The sequence below is a fragment of the Macaca nemestrina genome, chromosome 13 (genome assembly GCF_043159975.1).
Source record: "Macaca nemestrina isolate mMacNem1 chromosome 13, mMacNem.hap1, whole genome shotgun sequence".
In the NCBI taxonomy this organism is placed as follows: Eukaryota; Metazoa; Chordata; class Mammalia; order Primates; family Cercopithecidae; genus Macaca; species Macaca nemestrina.
In genome coordinates this window covers 3,686,483-3,711,190 of record NC_092137.1, presented here as the reverse complement: position 1 = coordinate 3,711,190, position 24,708 = coordinate 3,686,483, and the positions used below count along the sequence as shown (strand labels likewise).

The following is a 24,708-nucleotide window of genomic DNA, read 5'->3' as shown; positions in this document are numbered from 1 at the left end:
TGTGTTGCTATAAAGGAATACTCGAGGCTGGGTAACTTATGAAGAAAAGAGGTTTATTTGGCTCAAGGTTCTGCAGGCCGTACAAGAAGTATGATGCCAGCATTTGCTTCCAGTGAGTCCCTCAGGGTGCTTCCACTCATGGCAGAAGGGGAAGGGGAGCTGGCATCAGATGGCAAGAGAGGAAGGAAGAGAGGAGTGTTGGAGGTGCCAGGCTCATTTCAACATCAGCTCTGGCAAAAACTAACAGAGCAAGAACTCACTCCTTCCCGAGGGGACAAGAGGATGGTACCAAGAGGCACATGACCCCAAGACTCGAGATAGGCTCCACCACCAACACCGGGAGTCAGATTTCAACATGAGATTTGGAGGGACCAGGTATCCAATCTATCCATCCATTCCAAGCATCCGTTTGACACCGAGAATGCACTATTTCAGCACCTGTATCCATTCAACAAAAATATTTTCAGTTATAATCGTGTAATAGGAATAATCATCATTTTCCTAATTATTCTTTGGGTTTAAAACCAAAAATTGGCAGAGCATGGTGGCTCACCCCTGCACTCCCAGCACTTTGGGAGGCCTCAGGTAGATCACCTGAGCTCAGGAATTAGAGACCAGCCTGGCCAACATGGCGAAACCCCCCTCTACTAAAAATACAATAATTAGCTGGGCGTGGTGGCGGGTGCTTGTAATCCCAGCTACTGGGGAGACTGAGGCAGGAGAATCGCTAGAACACGGGAGGTGGAGGTTGCAGTGAGTGGAGATCGTGCCACAGCATGCCAGTCTGGGTGATGAGAGTGAAACTCCATCTCAAAAACAAAACAAAACAAAACAACCAACAATTATACTTTTAAAAAGCAATACATTTCTTTCCTTTTTTTCTTTTTTCTTTTTTTTTTTTTTTTTCTTTTGAGACAAGGCCTCACTCTGTTGCCCGGGCTGGAGTACAGTAGTGCAATCACGGCTCACCGCAGCCTTAGCCTCCCAGGCTTAAGCAATCCTCCCACCTCAGCCTCCCAAGAAGTTAGGACCACAGGCATGCTTGGCTAGGTTTTAAATTTTTTTGTAGAGACAGGGTCTCATATGTTGCCCAGGCTGGTCTCAAACTCCTGGCCTCGAGTAATCCTCCTCTGTTGACCTCCCAAAGCATGAGCCAACGTACCTGGCCAAAAAAAAATAAATTTCAATGTTATTTTATTTATTTATTTATTTATTTAATTTTTTTTTGAGACAGTCTTACTCTGTTGCCCAGGCTGGAGTGCAGTGGCGCGATCTCGGCTCCCCAGGTTCTAGCATTTCTTCTGCCTCAGCCTCCTGAGTAGCTGGGACTACAGCCCCGCACCACCACACCCGGCTAATTTTTGTATTTTTAGTAGAGACGGGTTTTCACCATATTGGCCAGGCTGGTCTCGAACTCCTGACCTCGTGATCCATCTGCCTCAGCCTCCCAAAGTGTTGGGATTATAGGCGTGAGCCACTGCTCCCGGCTAAATTTCAGTTTTAAAGACATTATTCAAATTTAGTAAAATACGTAATATATGAGCTAAAATCCTCATTGTAACAGAAATATTTCACCTTGCAGTTCCCACTGCCCTGTTTCACTGATTCAAATTTTAAGCACAGGTGATCACATAGAATGAAGTGAAGTAAAGCAAGTGCTCCTTGTTTGTCTTTATAGTCACAGTGCTACCGTGGTTTACTTCAAACCTGCTGTTTAAATGCAGGAGGTTGCGGTGCCCATGAGTTGGATCAGACTGTGCCTGAAGCTAGCACTCTGCTTCTGAACCCAGCACTCTGCTTCTGAACCCAATCAACTTACCTGTGGCTGAATGAAGATGTGTTGGAACCAAGTGCATAGCTGGGAGCCCTTGGGATTAATTCCCACGTAAGACATGTTCATTAAAAGATTAGGCATAAAAATGGAATTATACACATATAATTACAGGAGAGTTTTTTTTCTGGGAAGAGTATCACTGACAGTGTTTAGAATTCCCAGTGCTCGGTTATAATAACAGAGCACTCTGACTTTCAGTCGCTTGATCACTTTTTTTTTTTTTTTTGAGATGGAGTTACACACTTGTTGCCTAGGCTGGAATGCAGTGGTGCGATCTCGGCTCACTGCAACCTCCGCCTCCTGGGTTCAAGAGATTCTCCTGCCTCAGACTCCCATGTAGCTGGGATTACAGGCACATGCCACCACACCCGGCTAATTTTGTATTTTTAGTAGACACGGAGTTTCACATGTTGGTCAGGCTGTCCTCGAACTCCCAACCTCAGGTGAGGCTTGATCACTCTTTTTAGGTTCTCTGTGGCTAAGGTGACCCCCACATTGCCTGCACCATAGTGAAGTTCTCCCTCCCCAACCTTAGGCGTCATGGGTCATGGCAGGAGGTGAAGGTGTGGGGATTGTTGAATAATGGATGGAATGCGATTATGGATGGAGTTGCATCAGGAAATGGAGGCTTAGCACAGTGGCTCCCGCCTGGAATCCCAGCCCTTTGAGAGGCCAGTACAGTAGGATTGCTTGAGGCCAGGAGTTTGAGTCCAGCCTGAGCAATATAGTGAAACTTTGTCTCTACAAAGAATTTTTTTTCCGGAGACAGGGTCTCGTTCTGTTGTCTAGACTGGAGTGTAGTAGTGTGATCATAGCTCCCTGTAACCTCAAAACTTTTTTTTTTTTTTTTTTTTTTAGATGGAGTTTCACTATTTTTGCCCAGGCTGGAGTGCAATGGCACCATCTTGGCTCACTGCAAGCTCTACCTCCTGGGTTTAAGCGATTCTCCTGCCTTGGCCTCCCAAGTAACTGGGATTACAGGCGCCTGCCACCACGCCTGGCTAATTTTTTGTATTTTTAGTACAGACGGGGTTTCACTATGTTGGCCAGGATGGTCTTGATCTCTTGACCTCATGATCCCCCGCCTCAGCCTCCCAAAGTGCTGGGATTACAGGCGTGAGTCACCGCGCCCGGCCTCAAAACATTTTTTTTTTTTTTTTTTAATTATACAGGAGGCGCACACCTGTAGTACCAGTTATTTTGGAGGTAGAGGTGGAAAGATGACTTGAGCCCAGGAGCTTGAGGCTACAGTGTGCTATGATTGCACTAATGCACTCCAGCCTTGGCAACAGAGCAAGACCCTGTCACGACAACAAAAAATTAGGAAATGGACGTTTATGGCAAACGACTTCCGCCCTGAGATTTCCTGTGGGTTCTGCATGATTGGCCCTCAGGGTGTGGGCAGCTAAGGTTCCAAACTGTACTGTTTAATCCTAGCACAGCACAAATGGCTTGCAGGGGATAAGGCGGAATCTCATCAGCACATCAGAGTAAGCGCCCAGCTATCATGGGTCATACCAACGGAGAAGAAGCCGTGCTCTGGGACCCCTCTCCTCCTTCACTAGAGGCAGCGAAATGAAGCACTAGCCCCTGCTCTGACCTTGCTGCTCCCAGAGTCCTTGTGGGTGCTAGTTACAGCCTCAGACCAACAGCCAGAAGATCTGCCATTGAAGTTTCAGTTCCAAAACTAATGCGATGACTTTGGGTAAGTCATAAAACCTCAAGGCTCAGTTTCTTCATCTGTTAAATAAAATCGACATCTGCCCTGCCGGGCTCCCAGGGTTGTTGTAAGAAGGAGATGGAATAACAGAAATGAAGGAGGGAGGCCAGCTGCCACAGGGCAGGGACCATCACGCACCGTGGCCTCCAACCGGATGGTGCGTCAGAGTCAGCTGGGGCTGCCCAAACACAAACCGCTGGGCTCCACCCCCAGGGATCCCCATGCTAAGGTCCAGGGTAAGGCCCAGAATTTCCATGTCTAACAAGTGCCCAGGTGGTGCTATTGCTGCTGGTCCAAGGACCACACTTTGAAAACCATGACTTAGGTTTAGGAGGATGGACTTTGGAGGCAGGTTTGAGTCCTGGCTGTACCACTTCCTGTCTACATGTCTGAGGGCAAGTGACTTAATCTTTACATTTCAGCTTTCTCAGCTACAGACAATATAATATTGGGAGTACAAATTAGTTCAACCATTGTGGAAAGCAGCATAGTGATTCTGCAAATAACTTAAAACAGAACTTCCATTCAACCCAGCAATCCCATGGCTGGGTATATACCCAGAGGAATCTAAATCGTTCTGCCATAAAGACACATGCAGGTGTATGTTCACTGCAACACTATTCATGATAGCAAAGACATGGAATCAACATAAACGCCCATCCACAGTAGACTTGATAAAGCAAATGTAATACATATACATTGTGGAATACCATGAAGCCATAAAAAGGAACGAGATCATGTCCTTTGCAGCACCATGGATAGAACTGGAGGCAAACTAAGGCAGAAACAGAAAACCGAACACCGCATGTTCTCACTTATACATGGGAGCTCCACAGTGAGAACACAGGGATATTAGGAGGAGAACGGTGGGCACTGGGGCCTACCTGAGGGTGGAGGATGGGAGGAGGGAGAGGATCCGAAAAAATACCTATCGGGTACTAGGCTTATTCCTGGGTGATGAAATTATCTGTACACAATCCCCCATGACATGAGTTTACTCATAAAACAAACCTGCACATGGACCCTCAAATCTAAAATAAAAGTTAACAAAAAATTTTCCTGACCGACCTCTTCAGGAAGAGGGGCAGTCCTCAGTGTCACAAGCAATGCCAATAAAGAACAGGAACGCCACCTTTTTCAACTCCTGGGAGATGAATCCAACGCCTGACCCCGCGTTGCACGCACTCTCGCCCACATCGGCTCTCATCCCCACGCTCCTCGTTCCCGTCACCGGCCTATGCTGTAAACGCCCTAGCAGCCATGATCAGTCACTTCTCTGTCTTACGGGTTTATTTCATTCTCTGTCCTGCAACCGAAGCTCTGCAATGTCTTACCCATGTTTAGAACAGCGCCATTCAATGATGTCACACAAGCCTTTTAAACTTTTCTGGTGGTCACATTTGAAAAGTAAAACAGCAACAAATAATTTCATTATTATTATTATTATTATTGAGATGGAGTCTCACTCTGTCACCCAGGCTGGAGTGCAGTGGCACAATCTCGGCTTACTGTAACCTCTGCCTCCCGGGTTCCAGCGATTCTCCTGCCTTAGCCTCCCAAGTAGTTGGGATTACAGGAACCCACCACCACACCCAGCTAATTTTTGTATTTTTAGTAGAAATGGGGTTTTACCATGTTGGCCAGACTCGTCTCAAACTCCTGACCTCAGGTGATTCACCTGCCTCAGCCTCCCAAAGTGCTGGGGTTACAGGCATGAGCCACTGTGCCCAGCCACTAATTTTAAATGTATTTCTTTAACCCAGTGTATTCAAAATATTATCAGTTCAACCTGTGATCAATATACAAAATTAACAATGTGTTTTGTTTTTTTGGCAGTAATGAATGCCATGTTGGCTTTTATTATTACTTTTTTCTAATTTTACTTTAAGTTCCAAGATACAAGTGCAGAACATGTAGGTGTTACATAGATAAATGTGTGCCATGGTGGTTTGCTGCACTCATCAACCTGTTATCTAGGTTTTAAGCCCTGCATACATTAGCTATTTGTTCTAATGCTCTGCCTCCCCTCGACGCCCCCCCTTAAAATTCTTTTTGTTTTTCACACTGAATCTTCAAAGTCTGTTGTGTATCATACAGCACATCTCAATAGCCACATGCAGGCAGGGTGTGGTGGCTCACGCCTGTAATCCTAACACTTTGGGAGGCTGAGGTGGGCATTAGACGATGCAGGTCTAGACGACTGCCTGGTATATTGTGGACACAATTCTTGAATGGACCCTGAGAAATAAGCAGAAATGGTTTTGTTATTCCTAATTTACAGAGTATAATAGATAATGGCAATAGCGACTTTTATTTGAGTTTATGTCATGTGTCAGGAATAGGCTATGCATACATTTATTATTTCATCTAAAATCTCATCCTCAAAACAAAAGCCTTTTGCAGTGGGAATTATCACTCCCATTGTTTTTTTTTTTCAGTAGAGAAAATTAAGTTTCGAAGGAGCTAAGTGACTGAGACCACATATACACTCATCTTCTGATTTCTGATCCTGTGTTTGCTCAGGATAAGAAATATCCTATATTTCTTTAAGCCAGAGATTAAGATAAAAAAGATTTTCAGGAGTAACCAGTCAATGAAAAGTCAAAATAAATAGTTTTGGCAGCCAGGCGCGGTGGCTTGCGCCTGTAATCCCAACACTTTGGGAGGCCGAGTTGGGCAGATCACTTGAGGTCAGGAGTTCAAGACCAGCCTGGCCAACATGATGAAACCTTGTCTCTAAAAATTCAAAAATTAGCTGGGCATGGTGGTGCATGCCTGTAACTCCAGCTACTCAGGATGCTGAGGCAGGAGAATCGCTTGAACCCAGGAGGCAGAGGTTGCAGTGAGCCAAGATCACGCCACTGCACTCTAGCCTGGGTGTTGGAGTAAGACCCTGAAAAAAGAGAAAAGAAGAAAAGGAAAGAAAAGAAAGAAAGAAGGGAAAGAAAGAAAAAGAAGGAAAGAAAGGAAGGAAGGAAGGGAGAAAGAAGGAAGAAGAAAAGAAGGAAAGAGAGAGGAAGGAGGGAAGGACGGAAGGAGGGAAGGAAGGGAAGGGGAAGGAAGAGAGAGGGTTTTGGCACTATGGAAAGTCATGTGGATGATCCTGCAAACATCCTCAGGTAATTCCAACCTAGGACTTCTCAGGGAAGATGAGTCCTTGTGATACAGGACCAACTGGTATGCATAGAAAAGCAAGCCCTTGGTAGGTCAACCCCCAGATATGCGGGTGGGGTGGGGGCAGCTGTTGGGTCATCTTGAGAGCCTTCCTGGGCATCTCTGGGCTTCCTCAGATACCTACACAAGGGTAGGATGATCAGTCATCAATGGACTTTAGGGACAGCTGTGTGTGTCTTTTTATTTTAAAATAAGAATCTGTCTTGAAGTGCAATAGGTAGGAATGAGGAATGAAAGCTATGGCCAATTTAAATTAAAATTAGGAAAGCTGAACTGTTTAAAATTGATGTTCTTTGGCCGGGCGCAGTGGCTAATGCCTGTAATCCTAGCACTTTAGGAGGCCAAGGCAGGCGGATCACTTGAGGTCAGGAGTTCAAAACCAGCCTGGCCAACATGGTGTAACTCCGTCTCTACTAAAAATACATAAAAGTTAGCCAGGCGTGGTGGCAGGCACCTGTAATCCCAGCTACTTGGGAGGCTGAGGCAGGAAAATTGCTTGAACCCGGGAGGTGGAGGTTGCAGTAAGCCCCGATTGTGCATCGTGCCACTGCACTCCAGCCTGGGCGACACAGCGAGACTCCGTCAAAAAAAAAAAAAAAAAAAAGATGTTCTTTGATTTCACAGAGGAACACAAAAACTGACCATGCCAATCTACGCGTCGCTTTTGCCTGGGCGGTTCCTTCTTCCTAGAATGTCCTGCTTCTTTCTGTCTAATTCATGCGAATGAAATTTTAAAAAAATTATTATCCTTGAAAACTGTATTTGCTTAGGCGTTCTGATGTGAGGCCCTCCCGACCCTCCAGGTGCAGTTGCTTCTTTGCTCTGTGTCTCTCTCTCCTCCAACAGCTTGTTCTGCCTGCGCACTATTTGCTGATGTGTTATCTCCAGGGATTCTCGACTTTCTCACCTTCACCCCCAGGGCCTGACAAAACACATGGCCGGTGTGCAAAAGGCTTGTTAGAAGACCTTAAGAAAATTAAAGAAAAGTGGTTTAAAAATAATTGGATAAACAGTGTTTGCCAAAGGAGACTTTTTTTTTTTTTGAGACGGAATCTCACTCTGTCGCCCAGATGCAACCTCCACCTCTCGGAGTTCAAGCGATTCTCCTGCTTCAGCCTCCAGAGTAGCTACAGGCGCAGGCGACCACGCCCGGCTAACTTCTGTATTTTTAGTAGAGCTGGGGTTTCATCATATTGGTCAGGATGGTCTCGATTTCCTGACCTGGTGATCCACCCGCCTTGACCTCCCAAAGTGCTGAGATTACAGGCGTGAGCCATTGCGCCCCGCCAACCCATGGAGACTTTTAAAATAACTTGATTTGCTTACAGAGCAAAAGGTCAAATAGGGAGCAGAATTCTAAAAGCTGCCTTCTCAACTCAGTTTTCTCCCGGGTCGTGGTGCTTGAGGCACTGGACACGCCCTGGTTAAACACCCACGTGCAGTGGAGCAGGGAGGGGACGCGACCCTTCGGGGGTGTGCGCCCGGGGCAAGGCGAGGAATGCGGCTTCCACGGCCTCCCCTCTCGCCCTCCTTTGTGCTTATTCTAATTCATGAATCCTAACATCTTTCTTCCCACTAAAAAATGTGCATTCATTCATTTGGCCACAGCCCTGACTACAGATCCGCATCCCGGGAGCTCTCGAGGAGCCGCGGTTACCGCACGTGGGCGCCGGGCGCCAGGGGGTTCAAGGGCTTCCCGCGGTGACCCGAGCGCGCCGGGGCTTGGCCCCCGAACGGCGGCCTGGCGGCGGGGAGAGAAGGGGCCCACACGGTCCATCTCGACCTTTCTCTGCGGGGCTCAGGGCTTCAGCCCGGTTAGGTGCGTCTAAGGCCCCGCTCCCATGGGCCCCGCCCCATCCCAGACCTCGCCCGCCTTCGGGACCTCAGCCCTCGCCCCGCTTCTTCAAGTACCGATAGAAGTTGACGAGTTTGGGCTCGTCAGGGACCGGGCTCCAGGCTCCGCCCGGCGACCCCTCCCCTCCTTAGGCCCCGGCTCTCATCAGGACTCCGCCCAGACGTGCGTCATCTTTCCGCGCCGCGGACGGAAGTGCGGTGGTGAGCGCTGCGGGGTCGCGCCCACGCTGGGCCGGGAGTCCAAATGCTTCCCGGTGCCGGGAGTGAGCGATGAGCTGGCTTGTGTTCCTGGCCCACAGAGTCGCCTTGGCCGCCGTGTCCTGCCGTTGCGGCTCTCGCGGGTTCGGGATGTTCTATGCCGTGAGGAGGGGCCGCAAGACCGGGGTCTTTCTGACCTGGTGAGTGCCCGCCCGCCTAGGCGCCTCCCTGTCGGCACCGGGGTCGAGGGGAGGCCGGAACTCGGCTAACCCTGGCGGCGGGAGCCTGGCGGGTCTAGTCTGTGCCGCGCGCCATGGCTGTGGGTGGTCGGGGGACCGCCTCGTATTCCTGCTCGGCCGGCGGGGTTCCAGGAGGCTCACGGCCGGGGACTGGACCGCGCCGAAGACTTGTTTGGAAAGGGGTGGCCTAATAAACCCTGTGTTTAATCCTGCATCTTTGTTGCAGTTAAAGTACAACAAAAAGTGACACGCCCTGAGAACTAACCCCCATTACCAGATTTTCCGTACCAGCTAAATTGGGACTGGAACTCAGTACCTAATCTAATCTTCCCTTTTTAAAAAGGTCAATTCGAATAAGCCAGTATTTGCAGTTGGATCCTTGTAACAACCCTTGGAGGTGAGAGGGATCATTCTCACTTGCAGGTGTAGTTCCTGTGGTCAGGAAGTTCCCAGGGCACGAACTGACAGAGAAAGGACTTCAGCCCAGGTGTTCTGCCTCTACCACCAGAACTCTTCCCACTACAAGATACCAGAGGTCGTTACTGTGTTCCACGGCAGCTATAGTGTTGAGGAAGAAGCATCTCAGAAGTTGACCTTTTTGTCGTAATGAAATGGTTAATATTTTTTTCAAAGACCCCGGTATTTTGTTACGCTTTGAGTTTGACGAAAGCCTTACGGTGCTGGTGTGCTGGCTGGCATACAGTAGAACACAGGTGTAGAGTCTGACGTGCAGGATGAAACTATAAGGCATGATTCTGCCCTTTTCACACTAAAATTGGTCCTCCATATCCAGTTTGCATCCTCAGTTTCAGCTAACCCTAGATCAAAAATATTTGGAAAAAATAAAAATAGAATACAGTTTTAAACTACCCATCAAAAGGCAGTACAACAACTGTATACATTGTATTAGGTATTATAAACTGGAGATGATTTAAAGCATACAAGAAGATGTGTGTAGGTTATGTGCAAATACACCATTTTATGCAAAGGACTTAAGCCTCCTCTGGTGTTGGTATCTGTGATGGGGGTGGAGGACTTCCTGGAATCCGTCTCCCTCAGATACCAAGGGACAACTGTATTTCCAACTTTAAGAATCTTAATAAAAAAGGGGATAAGTTAGGGAAAGAGGAAATAACATTGCACATCTTTTCCAGGAATGAGTGCAAAGCACAGGTGGACCGGTTTCCTGCTGCCAGATTTAAGAAGTTTGCCACAGAGGATGAGGCCTGGACCTTTGTCAGGAAATCTGCAAGCCCAGAAGTTTCAGAAGGTAGTCACCTCTCATGTCAGTCTGACATTTTAACCTATTCAAAGGCTTTCATATGCCAGATGGCATTTGATCTATATAGCTACCCTCTAGGCATGTAGAGAACCTCGAGTGATCATTTTCATTTTACAAATTAGAACAGGCTGAAAGCAGTTACAAATAGTGGTTCATATTACTTACAGTATTAGGGATAAGCCAGGACTCAGTTCTCCTGTTCCATTCAGCCTTTTATGCCATAATTCCTTGTCTTTTAAAAAAAATACTTGTCCAGCCTGGCCAACATGATGAAATTCCGTTTCTACTAAAATGCAAAAATTAGCTGGGTGTGGTGGCGTGCACCTGTAATCCCAGCTACTTGGGAGGCTGAGGCGGGAGAATTGCTTGAGCCCGGGAGGTGGAGGCTGCAGTGAGCCAAGATTGCGCCACTGCACTCTAGCCTGGGTGACAGGGCAAGACTTGTCAAAAAAAAAAAAAAAAAAAAACTTGCATAGTTATTAGACTGAATGGGCTACAGTTTATAGGAATGAGTGTGGTTCTTTCATGGCATGCACCTTTATGGTGTTTCCTTTTTATTGAGGACAGAGTCACACAATCTGAATTTTTTTTTTTTTTCCTTCCGTGAGACAGAGTCTCACTCTGTTGCCCAGGCTGGAGTGCAGTGTCACAATCTTGGCTCACTGCAATCCCTGCTTCCTGGGTTCAAGTGATTCTGCTGCTTCAGCTTCCCTAGTAGCTGGGATTACAGGTGCGTGCCACCACACCCGGCTAATTTTTGTATTTTTTTTAGTAGAGATGGGATTTCACCATATCGGCCAAGCTGGTCTTGAACTCCTGACCTCAAGTGATTCACCTGCCTTGGCCTCCCAAAGTGTTAGGATTCCAGGCATGAGCCACCATGCCTGGCCAGTTTCTTCCAATTTTATGTGTTATATAAAGTATGGTTATTCAAAGTTTAAAGCCCAATATAAGATTAATGCCCAATATAATTTGAAGTTTAAAGCCCATTATGCAGACTCAGATGAGTGGGTGACAACTTTAGAGCACAAGATTTTAAAAGTATTTCTGGATCTACACTGAGGAAGTGCTCTTACATGAATGTTACTTACAAACTTTTTACTACAGCAAATTAAAACTGAGCAGAGCATAATTTTAATTACCTTATCTTGAACAGCCTCTCTGGAGGCCACTGAGATGCCTGCCTGAACACTGAACAACTGCTCCTTTGAATCATCATAACAATCCTGGACAAAGCACAATTCAGAGAGAGGAAGGTTATGTCCAGAATGGAGCCCTGAAGAGTTAGTTTCCAAAGCAGGGGCGACCCTCACTTAGTGCATCTGCTCCATCCTCTCACTCTTCAATAGCTTTTAAAGGAGGTTCTGCTTGTTTGAGAATGAGGACACATGAACAAGGCTCCTCGATGTGACAGTTCTTACTGCTTACTGCAGTGACAGCCCATAAGCTGAGAGACAAGGTGTTGGGGCAAGGAAGGCAACTTTTCCGAGAGCCACCAAGCCAAGAAGATGGTGGACTAATGTCCTGAAGAACCATCTTAAGTTAATAGAACTGGAGACTTCTTCTATGTTAAGGGAAGGGGAAAGAAAGGCGGAGGTGAGATCAGGAGGTGACCGATGAGCACAGACATCCGGATGGCAGCGAGGGTTCAAGGGGATTGTGAAACTTCTCTGTCCTTGGTCAGGCCATGATGCTCCTATAAGTCTTCAACATAACATTGTTACTTGTGTGTGCTCCCTCTTTATCTCCTTGGGGGTTAGTTTTGGGAAAGGACACTGTCCTACTTGCTTTAAACTATAAATTCTTCCCATAGTTCTCTCAGCCTGTACGATGCCACCACGGGGATGTCAGGGGAGAATGGAGGCAGTAATGCTGAGCCTCATCCTTGCTGTTACAGCTGTTCATTTTTCCACCAGATGGAAAAATCAGTTTGAGACAGAAAGCAGGTTTGAAAATATGGCTCTTTCCTTCTTTGCTGGGTTTCTGATACTTCCTTTTCATAATTTTCCTTTTCACGAATTTTTTGTTTTTAACCAATGAGTAATTTATTTGTATCTCAGTTCTGCCAATATAAGTATGTTTCTGTTTTTATTTAGTACTCTAAATCTTAAAGCAAGCTAGTTCCTTGTGAATCTGTTTCTTAAAACTTCAGAGATCTCCTAGTCAGTGACTTAAGACTATAAATTGAGATTTAGTGCCTTTAATGATTCAGATCTGTATCAAAGAAAAAGCATTAGCCTCTTTGACAGTTTTTTGTTTTTTAACAGTACTTTTATCCTTATTTTAGAATTATTGAGCTATTTGCTGGTTCTTATGGTTTATATAAGCTGATTTAAGGTTAATTTACTTAAAAACCACAATTTTGTGAAGTAAAACTTAACTGACAAGTGTGGTTTTTTCCTCCTTCAAAGTCTTGTCTGTTCTGTAGAAAGTGTCCATCTCTGTTACAGTAGGTGAAGCCAGTATTTGTATCAGTGTTAGGGTTTCAAAGTCTTGTCCTGTAGAAAGTGTCTATCTCTGTTACAGTAGGTAAAGCCAGTGTTTATATCAGTGTTAGGGTTCTACGAAATGACACTTTGACCTGGAGCGGAGTATTTGTGTTTACTTCAGTAGAGCACCTAGAGGCAGGTTTTGGAGGTGAGTGTGTGATAATGAAACCTGGCAGTGGAAACGCCGGCGTTGCTGACAGCCGGGCTGATCACAGTCAAGTGTCGCTCAGGCTCCCTGAGTGCTCCGAGAGGTGTGGGTTGAGAAGCTCCACTAGGCTGGAGATTTGTCTTGTGCCTTTCTAGTAGGTGTTCTGTTTGTGCCCCATTTCTTCATCCTTGGTTTAGGAGTTGAGAGCTGGAGGTGAATCCTGTAGTGTTGGGTTAGGGTTGTTTGCAGGTAGGTGGTGGCTCCTGTGTCTTTATTTTTACACCATAAAATGATAGTGTGGCAAAAGTCATTTCAGATCATCTAGCCCAGGGCTTCATTTTACAGAAGCCCAGAGGGTTTAATTCAGTTGACAGAGTTCACAGCTGATAAAAGGTATAACACAAATTGAAACTCTGGTGTTTTGAGTCGTGGTCTAATTTAGTGATTCTACTTCAGTTTCCATAATATTACCCAGTGAGTGAGATATGGGCCCTTCCCAGATAACCCCGAGATGGTATTAAGAATCTCTTTGGGACTGGGCACGGTGGCTCACACCTGTAATCCCAGCACTCTGGGAGGCCAAGGCGGGCGGATCACAAGGTCAGGAGTTCAAGACCAGCCTGGCCAAGATGGTAAAACCCCATCTCTACTAAAAATACAAAAAAAAAATTAGCCAGGCGTGGTGGTGGGTGCCTGTAATCCCAGCTACTTGGGAGGCTGCGGCAGAGAACTGCTTGAACCAGGGAGGCGGAAGTTTCAGTGAGCTGAGATTGCGCCACTGTACTCCAGCCTGGGCACAGAGCGAGACTCTGTCTCAAAAAAAAAAAAAAAAAAAAAAAAAAAAAATCGATTTGGGATTAACTTTGAGTACACCCTGAAGAAAAACTTTGTTGCAAAAGAAGAACTGCAAGAGCGCCCCCCCGAAGGGACCCAGTTGCTTCCTTTTAGTTTCTGGTCTCTGTTTCCTTCTCTTTTTGAGATGGAGTCTCCCTCTGTTGCCCAGGCTGGAGTGCCGTGGCGTGATCTCAGCTCACTGCAATCTCCACCTCCCTGGTTCATGCCATTCTCCTGCCTCACCCTTCCAAGTAGCTGTGATTATAGGCATGCGCCACCACGCCTGGCTAATTTTTGTATTTTTAGTAGAGATGGGATTTTACCATGTTGACCAGGCGGGTCTTGAACTCCTAACCGCAAATGATCTGCCCACCTCGGCCTCCCAGCCTGTTTCCCTTTCTTAATATGTCCCATTATCTGTTTATTCAAGCTAGACTAACCTGTACCCTCTAAGCCCTCCTAGAGGTTCTTAATTTAGTGTCCATGTAGTTGTATTTGAGGCAGGGAAGGGCTGAACCATGGCCATGACTCATGTTTTTTTAGATTTATTTATTTTTAAGCAAAAGAGTCTCACTATGTTGGCCAGATTGGACTCAAACTCCTGGGCTCAAGCGATACTCATATATCAGCCTCCTAAGTAGCTGGAACTGTAGGCATGCACCACTGCGCCCAGCAACACCACTCATGTTATATACACAATTTTGGACCATGTTTTTCCTGGAGAAAGAGCCCCTTTTTTTTCAAACTGTCCATGATCTCTAAAGGGTCAAGAACTCTTGGTATCATTATCTCCATCAAAACCACACTTTACTTTCTTTTATTTTTTTTTTCTTTGAGACGGAATATCACTCTTGTTGTCCAGGCTGGAGTACAATGGCGCAATCTTGGCTCACTGCAACGTCCACCTCCCCACCTCCCAGGTTCAGGCAATTCTCCTGCCTCAGCCTCCCAAGTAGCTGGAATTACAGGCATGCGCCACCACTCCTGCCTAATTTTGTATTTTTAGTAGAGATGGGGTTTCTCCATGTTGGTCAGGCTGGTCTGGAGCTCCTAACCTCAGGTGATCCACCCACCTCGGCCTCCCAAAGTGCTTGGATTATAGGTGTGAGCCACTGCACCCAACCAACCAGATTTTACTTTCAACAGAAGCCTTGCTATTGTCTTCACATTGTCTTTACCAAACTTATCTTGAAAAATTTAGAGTTATTTCTCAGAGTATCAAAGTCTGAGATGGTGTGAATGGGGTCATTCCCTTGTAAGTCTGAGATGGCGTGGAGGGGGTTGAGATGGCGTGGAGGGGGTTGGGGCGGCGCGGAGGGGAGTCGGGCGGCGTGGAGGGGGGGCTGGGGCGGCGCGGAGGGGAGTCGGGGCGGCGTGGAGGGGGGGCTGGGGTGGCGCGGAGGGGAGTCGGGGCGGCGCGGAGGGGGGGCTGGGGTGGCGCGGAGGGGAGTCGGGGCGGCGCGGAGCGGGGGTCGGGGCGGCGCGGAGGGGGGGTCGGGGCGGCGCGGAGGGGGGGTCGGGGCGGCGCGGAGGGGGGGTCGGGGCGGCGCGGAGGGGGGGTCGGGGCGGCGCGGAGGGGGTCATTGCCTCGTTTCCCTCGTTGTAGGGCCACATCCGGAGGGTGTTTTTAAGTCTGATTTAATGATACTAAATAAGACTGAGTGTCTTCATTCTCTAGCATTTCGTGTTATGTTCATTGTTTCCAGCTCCCTAGTGGACTCTGTCTTTCAGGGCAGGAAAATCAACATGGACAAGAATTGCAAATGAAAGCCAGCAAGCGACTCCGTGAGCCACTGGATGGAGATGGAGATGAAAGCGCAGAGCCGTATGCAAAGCACATGAAGCCGAGCATGGAGCCGGCGCCTCCAGTTAGCAGAGACACGTTTTCCTACATGGGTACATCTTCCTTGGGTTTTCAAATTTTAATAGAACCATCATGAGCATGTTATGTGTAAAAGGTGTTTCCCACTTAATGGGGAGAGTTTGAGCTGATGTTTATTATCTTCATTCTTATGTGTAAAGATTATTTAGAAATCACTAAGGCCATTATTTTGTAATTGATCAAGTGGTGCAGAATTAAACTTTCGAATGTTCTTAGGAAAACCCTTACATGTAAATGAACAACCGTAATCTTCTGAAATACCAGTGCTCCCTGTGCATGCAGTACTTAACGTTATTAAGATAAAATATGAAGACTCCAGCTTTTTCAAATAAGAAACACCCCGCACGCCGCTGCTTGTTATGATTGATTAGCACCAGCATTTTAACCTTTCATACCCAATCTTTGAAAAACAGGAGATTCTATTTTATCCTGAGAAGCAAAGTAGTAGTGAACTTTTCTACTACCTTTCACTCCAGGAATCAGTTGTATGTATTTAGTGACTCACAGAATAGAAGTCTCCTTTGTGTCTTTTACACATATGAGCAGAAAATAGAAATAAGTAGCATTAAAAAATATAAATCAGTATATTTATAGGTTCTAATTTAATTCAAGGGAAACCAGTAGAAAATGTTTTGCCAAGCTGTATTATTTATAGATACGTTTTGCAGTTATGTAAAAAAAGATCAAACAAGTATTCTTTATTTGGTGATTTACTAGAAGGAATTGAAGCAAAGATTTGTGGAGTCGCAGGGAGATGAGCCATTTCCAGGCACTGACCATTGCTGGAGGCTCAGTGGCCTGGAACATGGCGGGTGGCAGGTGCTGGCTCCTGAGACAGTTCAGTCGCTGGGTGGCAAGTTTGTAGTCGTTCTCATACAGTCAAGTTCCAGCTGAACTGAGGAGCCGTGCCCGACACCCACACTCCCCTTGGCTCTCAGCCCCGCTCCTGTGAGGAGCACGTCCCCATCCCTGCCCCTTCGCCACCGCTGAGCTCAGTTTGCCGTCCTTCGGACACATACTTCCACTTCCTGCGCATGTCACCTCTATTTGCCCTCTCGCCCAGCTCTTTTAACACTTTGCAACCTGACCTCTGCTCCCACCACACTGCTGAAGTGTCCTGGTCAGTGGCCTGAGAGTGCCCCCATCCGTCCTTTTTTACCTTGTTCTTTATAGCATTGGTGTGTCAATCACACCCTCTATCAAGAGGGAAAGAAGCAAAGACAGGAACCATATTTAACTAGCGGCAAATATACCAGGGAAGAAATTGGACCAGCCCTGGTCAGGAGACTGGGCCCTCTGGCAGGCAGGGTCACCGTCACGCTGAGGCACTGCTTGTCTCTGGGAGGATGCTCCCTGGGAGTGAAGGTGACCCTGCCATGGAGACAGAGTCATTGTCCTTTGAACCCTCAGTGTGGGTTGTGAACAGTAGTTCTTTGCAGCAGGCCCTAGTTTGACAGAGTGACTGCCTTCGCCCTGAACCTGCCTGGCCTACCAGATCAAAATGTAAGCGGATTCCTAGCATAGATGGTAGGTGCCCCCTCGTAAGGAATTGAGCACGTTTACCCAGAGAGGAAACGTCTGCAGCGCTATAAAATGCCCTCGGGTTAAAATGCTAACTCGACCTAGGGGATTTTTGAGGTGAATTTCAGTTTTCAGTAAGGTCAGCCCAGCAGTATTTACTTCTCTTTTCCCACAGGAGACTTTGTTGTCGTCTACACTGATGGCTGCTGCTCCAGTAATGGGCGTAGAAGGCCACGAGCGGGAATCGGCGTTTACTGGGGGCCGGGCCATCCTTTGTAAGTAAACAAAGCAAGCGGAGTTTTACTGAATCATGTTCCACGACTTGTGAAAAGATGAGGCGGGATCTGCTTATTATTTGATTATTGGGAAAACCTGCAGATGAATAGCTCTGGCAGCGGGTAGCAGAGGAGCAGCTTTGGTTCGTGTTAGGGCTAAGCGGCATTGCTTCTCAGAATGTCAGGTACCTCAGCTTTACTTCCTTTGCTTTTTTTTTTTTTTTTTTTTTTTTTAAAGACAGGGTCTCACTCTGTTGCCCAGGATGGAGCACAGTGGCACAAACACAGCTCACTGCAGCCTCAACCTTCTGGGCTCAAGTAATCCTCCCACCTTGGCCTCTCGGAGTGTTGGGATTACGGGCGTGAGCCACCACACCTGGCTTTGGCATTTCTTTCTTGCCCTGTGGAGGAGTCTTTTTTTTTTTTTTTTTGAGATGGAGTCACTCTGTCACCCAGGCTAGAGTGCAGTGGCACGATCTTGGCTCACTACAAGCTCCGCTTCTCAGGTTCACGCCGTTCTCCTGCCTCAGCCTCCCGAGTAGCTGGGACTACAGGCACCTGCCACCATGCCCGGCGAATTTTTTGTATTCTTAGTAGAGACGGGGTTTCACTGTGTTAGCCAGGATGGTCTTGATCTCCTGACCTCGTGATCTGCCCACTTCAGCCTCCTCCCAAGAGGAGTCTTTTTTTTAGTAGAGATGAGGTCTCACTATGTAGCCCAGGCTGGGCTCACATTTCTGGGCTCACGTGATCCTTCCGCTTTGTCCTCCCAAAGCGCTGAGATCACAGGTGTGAGCCACCACCCTGGCCCAAAAATTGCTCATTCTTTTAGGAAACTGGATCTCCTGGTGACCCCCATTTTAAATAACTTGTCTGAGGATTTTTTGGTTCCATGATTTCATTTCCTCCTTTACTTCTTGGAGGTTTTTAGTAGCTTAGTCTTGCTGATGTGACCTCACTTCCTCTTGACTCTGCAGTCACATGGCACACTGGGAGATGGTCTTGGGAGGCATGCACAAGGGGGCAGTCTCCGGACTTGGAAGCCGTCACATCACCAGACTGTCTTCGAGGTGATGCTTTGTGTTTCAGAAGGCACACAGGGTGAAGTGAAGTACGATTATCCAAACACACCTAGCCCCTGGATGTGAATGAACTTGAACTGTAGCGGGTAGCCCTAAGATTCAGTGTAGAGGACAAATTTCAGCTCTGCAAAATCACCATGCACCGATGCCGACCTGCATTCTCCAGTATTTACCTGTGCCCACGAATGCTGTGAGGCAGATTTGATGTAATTATTCCATAATAATACCACTTTACATTTCTGTTGCACTGTACAGTTTACAAAGTTCTTTTACTTTCTTTCACGTTACCATTTCATTTTAGCTTGGAACTCTGGAAGAGGAGGCAAGCGTGGGTCGCACTGAGTATCCGTGGGCTTAGCGCTTGCCCAGGATACATGCTAATGCCTCTCAGGTCCAGAAATTCAACTTCACTCCTGACTTCTGACTTCTGGTCTGGTGTTCCTTCTATGATACCATACCATGGTGTTTTTCAACAAAGTGTTAATATTGTGGGTTTGATTTTTTTTTTTTCCCTCATCGATTTCATATTTTACTGTCATCACACTGGGCTGGGAGAGGATGGGGTTGTACCGCAGTGGATACAATTGCTATTCTGTTGTCTTTCATACAGAATTTCAAGATCTAGGTTCTAATTGTCTGTAAGTTGAGGGTTTGGATCAGAGTCAGAAGACATCAGCTGCTTCTGTTTCTGCTGGGGGCTACGGGGAGTATGGCAGGAAACATAACTAGAGCTGACCGCAGAGGGTTCATGTTCCAGGGTCCCATCTGGATACCTGAGGATCCTCCATGGAGATCATGGCTGGGCTGGGAGCTGCGCCTCAAAGCAAATGGGATGGCACAGACCTGGGGCTGGTTCTCAGAAGCTGGAAGGACAGACATTGTCTGTTTGTTTGTATCCAGAATCGTGTGTGTGGCCCCTTTGGAAGCACGGGGCCATGGAGGCTCCTGGGCCTCAGGTTGGCCTCGTGGGCAGTTCAGTAGGAATCCTTCAGACTTCCCGTCTGGGGACATTGTTACCAGCTCTTCTTTCTGTGCCTGTGTTTGAGATGCTGGGCACTTGATTTAGACCAGCAATCTCCAACCTTTTTGGCACCAGGGGTCAGTTTTGTGGAAGACGATTTTTCCACAGGGCATGGGGCGGAAGGATGGTTTTGGGATGATTCAAGCATACTTTCGTTTATTGTGTACTTTATTATTATTACCTTGTAATGTATAATGAAAGAATTTTACAACTTGCTCCTAGAATCACTAAGAGCCCTGAGCTTGTTTCCCTGCAGTTAGACGGTCCCATCTGGGGTGATGGGACAGTGATAGATGATCAGGCAGTAGATTTTCATAAGGAGTGCGTAACCCAGATCCTTGGGTGCACAGTTCAAGGTAGGGTTCATGCTCCTGTGCACATCTAGTGCCACTGCCGATCTGACAGGAGGCTGAGCTCAGGTGGTAATGTGAGTGATGGGGAGTGGCTGTAAACACTGATGAAGCCTCGCTGGCTTGCCCACCTCTCTCCTGCTGTGCAGTCTGGTTCTTAGGCCACAGACTGGTACCAGTACATGGCCTGGGGGTTGGGGACCCCTGCTTTAGACCATTTATTCTTCTTCTGCCTCAACTTCTTTGCATTCAAAAAATGCCCATTCTTTTTTGTTTGCTTGTTATTATTTATTAATGAGACAGGGTGTCACTCTATTGCCCGGGCTGGAGTGCAGTAGCATGATCATAGCTCACTGCAGCCTCAAACTCCCAGGCTTAAGTAATCCTCCTGCCTCAGCCTCCCGAGTGACTGGGACTATAGGTCCACACCACCATGCCCAGCTAATTTCTTTTTTTTTTTTTTAAGTAGAGATGAGGTCTCACTATGTTGTCCAGGCTGTTCTCAAATTTGTGGGCTCACGCAATCCTCCCACCTTGTCCTCCCAAAGTGCTGGGATTACAGGTGTGAGCCACCACGCCTGGCCCAAAAATTGCTCATTCTTTTAGGAAACACTGGATCTCCTGGTGACCCCAAATTTTAAATAACTTGTCTGAGGGTTTTTTCTGGTTCCTTGATTTCATTTTCCTATTTTACTTCCTGGAGGTTTTTAGTAATTTCAGTCTGAAACCTCACTCTACATTCTTCTTCCTGAGTTTTCTCCTGGGATTCTTCCTGCTGCAGCCATAGGGCCTAACCCAGGGTCCGCAGAGAACTAGCTCTTACTTCCTCTGCCCTAGTGGAACCCATGAGAGTCAGAACGTGCCCGAGTGTGGAAACCTGTTTGCTCCTCTCTGCTTGTGGGAGTCTCTCCGTTAGTTTGATTTTTATATGATACTTTTATATTTCAAATAAGTATACATACTAGTTTGTTATCCATTAAGAAGAATCACTTTGAGAATTCACTTTATAATTTTATTTTCTTTTGTACTGTTTTGAAACAGAAATGTAGGCATTAGACTTCCTGGGCGACAGACAAACCAAAGAGCAGAAATTCATGTAAGTTATCAGATACATTTAAGCCTCTCATTTTTGAGCGTTGAGTATGAACTTATAAACTAATTCTTTTTTTTTCTACTTATATATACAAGATATTTGAAGAAGAGACGTTGGTTTAATAGCAATTTTGAAAAATAGGAATTTTGTAGAAAAATTGTAAAAACTTATTTCAGATAGATGTCTGCACAGGAGAATTGTATGTATAGTAGTGTTTCATACAGAGAATACGATCTTCACAGTACAGAGGGGATGTTTCAATTTTGAAGTACTTTTGAACCTCAGTAATGTCAAAGTTGAACATTTTCTGTAGCATGACTATCGACTTGTCTTTTCAAGGCAGCCTGCAAAGCCATTGAACAAGCAAAGGCTCAAAACATCAGTAAACTGGTTCTGTATACAGACAGTATGTTTACTATAAACGGTAAGCTTTCACATTTGATTTCTTCTGTTTTTCCAGTAACTGTGAAGGGAAATTGGTAGGAGGTGTTGTAACAGGGCAGGACCCAAATGGGAACGGTGAGGGGGATGACATTGGTGTGTCAGGTATCAAGCAAAGAGTGAGGATTTTGGAGTCTGCCTTCTGCTGCTCTGATGTTTTCCACGTGCTTATTTCTTCGCCAGGCACTGGAGGTGCAGTGAGAAGTGGAAGTGGCTCTGCTCTAGTGTTACTTCTAGTCTGTGTGTGTATAAGTCACTTAAGATGGCGTGTTGACTGCTTCTTTGGGAAATGCCCTGAATAGGAGCATGTAGGGGATGCTTATGAGACTGGGGAAGGCTCCTGGGAAAAATGACATCTTAAGCTGACAGCTGTAGGTAGAATACAAGTTAGGGGAAGGGGAAGAGAAGCGGGTATTTCAGGCTGTGCCAAAAGCTAAAGCACTGAGGCCAGCTAAGGAAGTGAAGAGTCAAGGATGGAGACTCAGAATACAAGTGGGATCAATTATAAGAGGTAAGACTAAGGAGGTGAAAAAGGCAGGACACTCAAGATTGACTCACCAGTGATCATGCATTTTGGTAGGTATAACTAACTGGGTTCAAAGTTGGAAGGAAAATGGGTGGAAGACAAGTGCAGGGAAAGAGGTGATCAACAAGGAGGACTTCGTGGCACTGGAGAGGCTCACCCAGGGGATGGACATTCAGTGGGTGAGTATCTTAAATGTTCATGTCTTATGGCTATTATGACCAAATAAGCTAAGTTTACTAGAGATTAGTGGTTTATGTAAGTGATTTCATGACATAACAATTTCCATGCAATTAATATCATAATGTATATTAAAACATATTTGAGGCCGGGCACAGTTTCTCATGCCTGTAATCCCAGCACTTTGGGAGGCTGAGGTGGGTGGATCACAAGGTCAGGAGTTCAAGACCAGCCTGGCCAGTATGGTGAAACTCCATCTCTATTAAAAAATACAAAAACTAGCCAGGCATGGTGGTGTGCGCCTGTAGTCCCAGCTACTCAGAAGGCTGAGGCAGGAGAATCACTTGAACCCAGGAGGCCGAGATTGCAGTGAGCCGAGATCGCGCCCCTGCACTCCAGCCTGAGCAACGATATGAGACCCCAAGACTCTGTCTCAAAAAAATAAAACTATTTGAGGCTGGGCACAATGGTTCACACCTGTAATCCAGCACTTTAGGAGGCCCAAATGGGCTGACTCCTTGAGCCCAGAAGTTCAAGACCAGCCTGGATAACATAGTAAGACTCTGTTTCTAGAAAAAATAAAAAATTAGCCAGGTGTAGTGGTGCATGCCTGTAGTCTGGTTACTCAGGATGCTGAGGTGGGAGGATGACTTGAGCTGGGGAGGTCAAAGTTGCAATGAGCCAAGATTTTACCACTGTACTCTAGCCTGGGCGACAGAGCAAGAGCCTGTGTCAGAAAAACAAACCCACCCACATATACACATTTGATTCTTTCCCTTATCATACAAGTAATATGGTTTTTTGGTTTGGTTTGGTGTGGTTTTTGAGACAGAGTCTCACTCTGTCACCCCGGGCTGTGGCGTGATCTCATTACAACCTCTGCCTTCTGGGCCCAGGTGATTCTCATGCCTCAGCCTCCCAGGTGTCTGGGATTACAGGCATATGCCCACACACCTGGCTAATGTTTGTATTTTTAGTAGCGATGGGGTTTTGTCATGTTACCCAGGCTGGTCTTGAACTCTTAACCTCAAACGATCCACCTGTCTTGGCCTTTCAAAGTACTGGGATTACATTTGTTTTGTGTCACTTCCTATATATTTTTATTTTATGATAAAAAGGTTTACAACTAAATAAATAATCATGTCAAACTTTTATTTATTGTTTTGAGACAGAGTCTCGCACTGTTGCCCAGGCTGGAGTGCAGTGGCGCAATCTCAGCTCACTGCAACCACAAGTAATGCAGTTTTAGTGAGAGTATCACTAGGCATAGAATACATAGGCAGTGTGGTTTGAGGGATGCTCTACAAAACTTACATTTTGTTAAGAACACAAACTAACACCTAATCTGAGCACATGACATTACTATGACAGCTGTATGTCACCCTGTTTGTTTCTTTGGAATGCATCATAATGTTAAATAAAACTATCAGTGTATTTTGTTTCAAACAATAGTAAGGTTGTGTGATTAAAGCCTTGGTAATAGAACTTTTATTCCAAGATGGAAGCATTTTTTAAAATTATAGATCGTGTTTATTAAAAAGTGTTTTTTAAGCAATACAGAACAAATTAAACTGCAACCATTGTCTCAACCCTGCCTTGGTCTGCCTTCCCGGAACCACTGATAACAGTTTGGTAGCCTGATGTGTAAATTTGCTTTGGCAACGTAAATGTAGACAGTAGTTAAATAAGTACATTAGTTTTTCTGACAGCACTGCAAGGGAAGCATGTGTGTGTGTGTTGCATACATATCCGTCCACCCATCTGTACATACATGTGTTTTGCCTGGAAAGCTTATCAAGTCCCATTGATAAGTGGGGGAGGAAATAGCAATATGAACGGTAAAATCCAATTTGTAGAAAAACAAAATGGAATGTTTGTAAATACATCCGTTGCGTAAACGCATGAAGAATCAACAGTGTGCTGCTGAGGATCACGTTTGGGGAGAGGAGCGTCGAAGTTGAGCTTACGCTATGCAGTCTGTTCTGAATGTTTTTTTATGGTGAGAATATAGTCGTGTGTTGCTTATGTAAAGATGAGTAAAAATAAAAGGAAAACATTTATCTTAACAGATGCACGTTCCTGGTCATTCGGGATTTATAGGCAATGAAGAAGCTGATAGATTAGCCAGAAAAGGAGCTAAACAATTGGAAGACTGAGCCATGTGACTTTAGTCCTTGGGAGAACTTGAGCCAGTGGCTGTCTTGCTGCTTGTGCTTACTGGTGTGGAAGACAGCCTGCAGGTGGGACCATCGCGGTGATGGGCAGATGCGTCTTTCACACGGAATCAGGCACAGTGGCCTTCTGTGACACGTTTTCATAAAAAATGGTTAAGTATATAATAAATTGAACATCTTTGAGATTGGAGAATTATGTGAGATTTCTGCATTATATTTACTGGGTTCGATACTGTTCTTGCTTGTTTTATTGCAGGCAAGCAAGGCAAATGGCCTAAAATTCTGTGGCTTATATTTTGATAAATCAAAAAACCATTGGTTAAAAGATGCAACTCAGAAATCTAGAAGTGATCTGGAAGCTTCCATTTACCATCCAGTCGACAGGACTGAGCCT

At 46.1% G+C, this 24,708-nt stretch overlaps 1 protein-coding gene and 1 long non-coding RNA gene across 6 annotated transcripts; one reads left to right on the top strand and one right to left on the bottom strand.

Moving 5' to 3' along the window:
- Positions 1 to 48: 48 nt before the first annotated feature.
- On the bottom strand, positions 49 to 8,796 carry LOC139357756 (uncharacterized). The gene is made up of 3 exons (XR_011611408.1): positions 8,640 to 8,796; positions 5,187 to 5,792; positions 49 to 438 (listed from the first exon to the last, which is right to left on the bottom strand). It is a non-coding gene; the product is annotated as an uncharacterized lncRNA (long non-coding RNA).
- On the top strand, positions 8,408 to 24,497 carry LOC105497577 (ribonuclease H1). Of its 5 annotated transcripts, XM_071076167.1 has the most exons (9): positions 8,529 to 8,547; positions 8,882 to 8,980; positions 10,174 to 10,289; positions 15,504 to 15,668; positions 17,351 to 17,450; positions 20,945 to 20,999; positions 21,336 to 21,420; positions 22,018 to 22,142; positions 24,210 to 24,497. In XM_071076167.1, the coding sequence occupies exons 2-9, from the start codon at positions 8,931 to 8,933 to the stop codon at positions 24,294 to 24,296; spliced, it is 783 nt and encodes a 260-aa protein (XP_070932268.1). In that variant the 5' UTR covers positions 8,529 to 8,547; positions 8,882 to 8,930; the 3' UTR covers positions 24,297 to 24,497. The 5 variants fall into 5 exon arrangements, with proteins under 5 accessions (XP_011767061.3, XP_070932268.1, XP_011767062.2 ...); XM_011768759.3 differs by lacking the exon at positions 8,882 to 8,980 and having other exon boundaries at positions 8,408 to 8,547; XM_011768760.3 differs by lacking the exon at positions 8,529 to 8,547 and having other exon boundaries at positions 8,790 to 8,980.
- Positions 24,498 to 24,708: the final 211 nt, after the last annotated feature.

Coding starts and splice junctions, on each gene's coding strand:
- LOC105497577 (XM_011768760.3), top strand. CDS start 8,853: ATGAGCTGGCTTGTGTTCCTGGCCCACAGAGTCGCCTTGGCCGCCGTG. Junction 15,669..17,350: donor AGACACGTTTTCCTACATGG/GTACATCTTCCT, acceptor CTTTTCCCACAG/GAGACTTTGTTGTCGTCTAC. Junction 21,000..21,335: donor ACCAAAGAGCAGAAATTCAT/GTAAGTTATCAG, acceptor TGTCTTTTCAAG/GCAGCCTGCAAAGCCATTGA.